Source organism: Aspergillus multicolor, assembly GCF_047715735.1.
Source record: "Aspergillus multicolor strain CBS 133.54 unplaced genomic scaffold BDW74scaffold_5, whole genome shotgun sequence".
Taxonomy (NCBI): Eukaryota; Fungi; Ascomycota; class Eurotiomycetes; order Eurotiales; family Aspergillaceae; genus Aspergillus; species Aspergillus multicolor.
Window position 1 is genome coordinate 735,592 of NW_027395956.1, and position 6,837 is coordinate 742,428.

The 6,837-nt window shown below is 53.6% G+C and overlaps 3 protein-coding genes across 3 annotated transcripts; all 3 read right to left on the reverse strand.

Annotated features, from left to right (window-relative positions):
- Positions 1–322: 322 nt before the first annotated feature.
- Positions 323–1,408, reverse strand: BDW74DRAFT_175633 (aromatic alcohol reductase; the record flags this gene model as incomplete). The annotated part of the gene is made up of 2 exons (XM_073728395.1): positions 323–1,285; positions 1,340–1,408. 2 exons carry the CDS (start codon positions 1,406–1,408, stop codon positions 323–325), a joined length of 1,032 nt encoding a protein of 343 aa, XP_073586573.1.
- Positions 1,409–1,968: 560 nt separating this feature from the next.
- Positions 1,969–3,768, reverse strand: BDW74DRAFT_189258 (putative C6 transcription factor; the record flags this gene model as incomplete). The annotated part of the gene is made up of 2 exons (XM_073731932.1): positions 1,969–2,929; positions 2,978–3,768. 2 exons carry the CDS (start codon positions 3,766–3,768, stop codon positions 1,969–1,971), a joined length of 1,752 nt encoding a protein of 583 aa, XP_073586574.1.
- Positions 3,769–5,913: 2,145 nt separating this feature from the next.
- Positions 5,914–6,837, reverse strand: BDW74DRAFT_175636 (uncharacterized protein; the record flags this gene model as incomplete). Its single annotated transcript, XM_073728396.1, has 1 exon — positions 5,914–6,837. The coding sequence occupies one exon, from the start codon at positions 6,835–6,837 to the stop codon at positions 5,914–5,916; it is 924 nt and encodes a 307-aa protein (XP_073586575.1).

Genomic DNA, 6,837 nt, shown 5'->3' on the forward strand with positions numbered 1-6,837 from the left:
ACAATTACCATAGGTACGTCGCCAAGGCGCAGGCGCTTTCTTGGACACACCACCTTTACCACGTACCTTAGGGCGCTGGGCAATAGAGCGCAACAGCGCAAGGCTTCGAAGCTCCATCTGGAACGCTTTGTCTACGTTGTCTTGATCGAGGGGTTGATAGATGTTAGCCTCTTTGTGATAAACGGGCATTCATTCGGGCGGGGGTATCGACAAGAAAAGAAACATTTCCTCAACGCAAAAGGGGCCTTTGATTCAGTTCCTATATATGGCCATCCATCCTTTCAACATCCTCATATTATCCAAGCGTACGTGCAATTCCCAATTAGTTCGCCATCCTCTCAGCCCTCCCCTTCAACACCTCTACCAATTCAATCCTAGCCCTCGTCGCCTCATCCAAGTCCTCCTCCGGCAGTCCGAGCAGCTCATTCTGTGCCTTGCTCGAGAGATCCGTACAATCATCCGGCGAAAACACCCTCGCATACAACAACTTGCCGAAGCCAGCCATATTCCCCTTCTTCACCATCGCCAAACCATCGGCGTATCTCTTCTTGCTGTCCTCATGCGTGATTTCCCAGTCCGCATCGCACGTACCAGTAACCCGCTTGACGCTCTCAAACATATCCTGCTGGCTCAGGACGAAGCTCTTGACGTAGAGAGGCCTGTTTGCGAAGTCCAAGAGCGTCATACCCTTGATACCCCTGCCATCCATCAGTTCTCCGGAAGCAGGGAGCACGGGCAGACTAAGCAAGGCAGCAATAGCCTGCCCAACCTGACCCAACGTACTCATCGATGTCCTCGTGAGTCCCTGGTCATAGAACGTCACGGCGCGGTTATCAAAATCAAACCCGAACCGCGCCTCCCCGCCTGCAAGGCTATATTCGTACCAGAACCCGCAGCAGACAGAGACCCAATTCATACCAAGACTCTCGATCTCAGCGCGTTGCGCAGCGGCAACGGGTCCGAGAAGTGTATCCTGACCCAGCTTGACGTTCTCGATATCGGCCCCGTAGCTGTTGGGCATAATGTACCCCACGCCTGCTTTCGCGGCGGCTTGGACGAGTTTGCTGTGTGTGTCTTTTGGGGCGGTCGGGGAGAGGGTTATTATAAGGAAGTCTTGGTCTTTGAGGGCGGTGGTTAGGGCTCTTGGATTGTTGTAGTCGATGTAGGCGACCTTCACGCCAGATGGGAGGTTATTGGTGCTGTCTTTGCGCGAGAGAGCTGTGACAGTGTGCCGGCCAGTCTTTAGGAGGGCGGACGTGATGTGCGAGCCGATTGTGCCGCCGGCCTGGGTTTTGTTAGTGTGATTGGGACGACGAAGAAAAGAGGTTATAATTCTTACACCGACGATAGCCACTTTCTCTATAGCGTTTTTGAAGCCTGTGGGCTTGGCTTGGGCGTTGGGGGACATTCTGGTTGGGTTGGTGCTTGACAGATCTACCTAGGGTGGTTGAAATGATTATGCTTTGAAGGGGAACGATGGATGTCTTTTTACTATCTCTCAAGCCGGGATACCTGGTCTATTTATATATTGCAAATCCTACAGTGCTCTCTCTAGCTCGTAAGACTAGTAGATGGGGCTCTGTGCGGCGATATCCAGCCAAGTCCGCAGTAGCCGCACATAACGCCGCACAACCCCGCCAGGCAGCAGTAACCATCTACAGGCCGGTCGGACGGGGGACTCCAGTGGGTACCGAATCGAAGTGTTTCCGAGTCATACTCCGCTGACCGTCCGCGTCCAGCACCAAGGCTCTCAATGCCTGTCTATCTAGGGCTGTGCGGCGCTTCCGCTCGATGTCGGACACCGGCTGAGGGGCTCATATGAGTCATTATTTTAGTGAGTAGAGCAATGCACTGCATGTCCACGGGTGTCATTACTGATTGTCTAAATGTTGTAGACCACCCCATGTTGTTGGAACTGCTCGTCAAGGAAACATTAACCTGGGCACTGAATGACCAGTCCCCGTAGTACTACATCTGAACATCAGGCCAAGGCAGCGCAAAAAACGGCTCGATGAAGAACTGGTCCCAATTCAACTCCCCATCCACATCCAATACACTCACAGCATCCATTCCTACTTCCACCACCTCCCTCCCCTGCCCCGGAAAGAAACTATACCCCGCCTCCACCCCCTCGAGCACCTCCAACTCCCGTCTCTTCTTCGCCTTACTCAGACTCAGCAAATGGCGCGCCATAGAAAGCGCCTCCCTCGTCAACGGCGTATCCGCAACCTGCACCAGATCCTCCAGTCCCCTGAGCACGGCGCCAATATGCGCAGACGCGACCGGGGTGTCAACGGCTAGCAATATACACGCGTATTGAAAAACGCTGCCGATGACGTTCCAGAAGAGCCAGCCCTCGCTTGCTTGGTGGGTTGCTGCGCCCACGGCGGCGTTGCCGGCGCTGATGAGTGTTTTGAGTGCCGAGTCGGGGATTTGGATCTTCAGTGTGTAGAGGCGGCGGTAGAAGGCGAATGCGATTTCGGCTTTTGTTACGAGGAGGAACGGGTGCGTTGTGGCGAATGTGTCTAGGGCTTTGAAGCGCTTGAGGAGCTCCGAGCTCGGACTTGAGGTTTCGGACGGCCCTTCGAGCTGGAAGGGTGAGTTGGGGGATGGGATGATCTGGATCAGCTGGACGAACTGGTCGGCGATGGATCCTGGCGCGGCGTCTATAGATCCCCACGTCACAGAGCCGAACTGTACGGGGGAGCGGTCATACTCATAAGAGAGCATAATGTGTCCAGCCCACGAGATCCAAAATATCCTCCTCAGTCTATCCGCATTATGGCCCAAGGCCGCTGCTCCATGGGTAGCCGCCATCTTCTGGATGTTCGCATCCTGATGAAGCCCAATTGCCTCGCAGAGATGCATCTGCGTGCAGGAGGCAATCCACGCATTACTCGGTCGCGTCGTGGCGCGTAGATACATAACCCTCATGCCTCATCCCACGATATGGTCGATTCCATGCAGTCGCATCGACGCCGGGTCATCGAGGATGGCCCTGGCGTACGAGACCAAATCTGACTCCCGCGGGTGTCGATTGTTGCCCGAGAGGAAGGAACCCAGTGCAGCAATACCTGCAGCAACGGCAGCAAAGGCGACTGCGTGTCGATTTGACCCCAAAGTCTGATAGTACTCTCGACACCGCTGCGCATAGATCTGCGGGTCCATCACGTCGCCGATCGGACCGAGGACTGAGAAGTACACGCCCGAGAAAAAAGCTAGATCTTCCTCAGAGATAATATCGCCTAGAAAGCAGTGGGCATTCGATGCCTCCTCCGGCCGGATACCAAAGTTGTATGCAAAGGACCGCGCTCGAGGTGGACTGTCAGAACCAAGAGCCACGCCGAGGACGTGCGGGAAGGCCATGGCTGCCGATGCGCCGGCGTGTCGAAACTTCTGCGGGTCAAATATGCCCGGCGAGGCTGCGGCCGCGGCTCCAGCAGGACTTTGCATGGACGAGCCTCGCCCCGTGTCCGATCGGATGCCTGGACTGCGGGCTGCAGGTGCGGGGGCCGCTGTGGCCAGGGCGGGGGGCGGGTTTGAGAGACGGCCTTCCGCTTCACCGTTATAATTAACGCGCTTCGGTGAGCGCAAAATATGGAATCCTCCAGCCATTGTGTCTGTCGCTGCTTCGCTGTCGTACGTGCAGCTGTATCCATAAGTAGCACACATGCCGCAGGGATACGTGGTATCGCACTTCCGCTTGCGCTGGCGGCAGGGGCCGCAGGCCTTTTTGGCGCGTCTGCGCTTTCGAATTGGAGTGGACATGGCGCTTGAGAAGCACATTGGCAGCCGATACAAAGCTGCCCAGGTGTGATTCTTGGGAGTTGGAGGTGGCGTAAGCTGGAGTTTTGCAGTGCAGGTTCACAGCCACAGGGGCCAGGGCTGAGACAGTCACGTGACTGTTGGAGATTGCCTGTCTCAGCCAGGATGTTGAACAAAGAACTGGGAGTTAAGGCAAACGAAATCTTAGGGGGGACTTTACAGGGAGATGAGATTACAGAGAGACATGTCTGAGACACGGTCGCACTTTGATCTGACATCCTTATTGCTTATGGTAGTAGTCTGCCCACAGGAAATGTAGGTTGAGCCCCCATGAAGCTCTTCGTTACGTTGTGCGTGAGCGTGACGTTTGTGTGGAAGACCTCGGTCACGTTGTCCTGGACATGTCCGTTAAACAGACTGCGATACCACGGAAGGTGCAAGTGTACATATTCTCAACTTTCCCATCGGTCCAGGAATGGACGCCCGAATTGTTGATCAGCACATCCAGGGTCAATTCCTTGTCCTGGAGATGTTTCTCGACCGATTCTACTGCAGCAGGAAGACTTTCCGGGTCGCCCGGGTCAAGCTGGATGGGTATCACCCTCCCACCCGTATTTTCGGCCAGGGCCCAAAGTGCAGAAGGGCTGCTCTGGCGCGATGTCCCAAAGACAAGGGGAGTCAGGCGGTGCCGCTAGCCGTGCAGCCATTTCTAGACCAAGTCCGCGCGGGGCGCCGGTTATGAGGTACGTCGCCATTTTTGCTTCCGTGGCTAACGCCGTAGATCTCTGGGAAACGGTTGAAGCAGTGGTGGTGATGGAGTTCTCTATTGTTGAAAGTAAACTGGAGGTTGAGAGCGGATATACGGAATGAGGGGGGAAATTGGGATTAAGAGGGGTTGAAGAAGGACTAATGCAGGCAAAGGCCACTAATGCCACTAGTCAGGGAAGTGCGTTTGAATCTATATCGACCTAACGTCTGCGGCCGCCATCAGTCTATTGGTCAGTTCGCGTTTGTTGATGCTAGCGCTGGGTTTGGCTCCCGTGAATGGTTAGTATAGCAAACGTAAGCACGCGAGGTGAAGGAAGTTTTATGCCGCATAGTTACTATGTCCAGGTCTGCTGCCAAACAGCGGGGCCAGTGGGAGAATACCTGGGATAAGTAGAAGAGTCTGTACGGTGTGCCGTTTCTGCTTTGTTCATTGTTGGGTGTCAATACCCCCTTCGCGCCGGCTTCGAAGTAGGTATTTCCTCTCTATCTCTATTTACTGTATCATTCAAGCTCAAGAGACAGCGGCGTTAGATGCACCAGGTCTGCAAATAGACTTGTGCTAAATGAAGGAGGTCTATGTTCCAAGGTTGGAATATATCGACCGACGTATCGGAATAGCCCTCCTGAACCACGGGGATACTAACAGTTATGGCAGCCCTATTGTGTTTTACCGCGATTTACCTACTGTTGACGTTGCGGCCAGGGACAGATACAGACTATGGAGGCTATAAACACGTGTACGAAGAAGAGTCGAGGACTTGAGCATCACAACAATGACTATAGTCAGATATTCAGACCCAAAAGCAAAGTAATAAAAGCTAGCACGGAGAGCTCTAAGGGATTGTCAGTAAAATAAATGAGCAGGGCAGGCCGTGGAGTTTTATAACTTTCCTTTTGACCATGTCCTGGAGTCTTCTACGGCATAGGTTCGATCAAATCGAGACTTGATGGAGATGGGAACTCCGATCATGAGCATCAAATCTACAGTGCTGAAAATTCGCTCGATGTTGTGACCATGCTCAGACTCTACTTTTCAAGTGTTTTACGCCTACTACGTTTGTTCTAAGGTTAAGCCAATTCACTCAGCGAGCGGCCGATTTGCTGTTTATCATTCATGTAGAGAAGCAAAAAACCTGATATGACCGGATATTACGCTTTGCTCACCCTGGCAACTACATCTAATGACAGATAATTCCAGCGCAGTGGTCATGTTCTCCAAACGTAGCATGATCTTAAGTATCAGGAAGAGAAGACCGTCTGTGTGTGCAGCCGCTGGGTCCTAATGTACATGGAATGGCCTCGACGGTAGACAGCAATGAATCAGTAGCAAAACAAGAGCTAATCAATGCGTTGCAACAGCGGGTATCTAGTCCATCGGGTCTAGATCACATCTCTTCCCCTCTCAGTGATAGCAGTTTCCTGTACAATGTGTTCCGAGGCAGCCACCCGCTCATATTGAGCCTCGTCCTGATCTTTCTTCGTCGCAGTCGCGTCAGATGCAATGTACCCGAGGGCATCGAGATGATCGAAGACTAAACTCTTGATTGGGAGGAAGCTGTCGGGCACAGTGGTGTGGCAGCGATCCCTGGCGACTTCTGCAAGAAGTGCTTTGAGTCCTCGAACTTCGCGGCTATCATGTCCATCGTCAACGTTCACCTCACCTCCACGCATTGCCGCATAATCCGCCACTATAAAAAGAGCGGCTTGTCCACGGGTAAAGGCCATAGCGAGCAAGACATTGCGCTCCAAGAAAAGGTGTCGCGGGTGCGCAGTGAAGTCGAAGACGACGACCAGGTTCCTGTCATATTGGTACCCACGCACAGTTGATACACACACTTTCTCCAGGCCCAGGAAGTGGAGTGCGGCGCGATAACACTGTGCTTGGCTGCTGTACGGGCAGAGCACCGTGATATGGCCAGGGTCGATATGGTAACTCTTAACCAGGTCGTTGACCAGCGCTGTCGCGGTTGCACAGCTGCGTGGATTCTGCGCGTTTCGAAGATTTGACGGGTCCTTGTTGCTCTCCCAGTCCTTGACGTCGATCAACGCGAATGATTTTGAAGTTTGGAACGTGGTCTGGTTGTACTGCTTGATCCTGGAACCCATGGCGAGCATCTCTGCCATGGTGTACTCAAAGGGACCGATATTCGGACCAAGGTTGTTGCTGGGGCTCCGGTTCGAGTGATGGGGTGCGTGATCAGCGGAGTGGTTGTCGCCTGATGACTCGAGGATGACAAGAGGCGCTTGCATGGGATCGCCTTGCGCAAGGCCGGGACTGCGGTAATTGTCTTCGAAATGGGACAT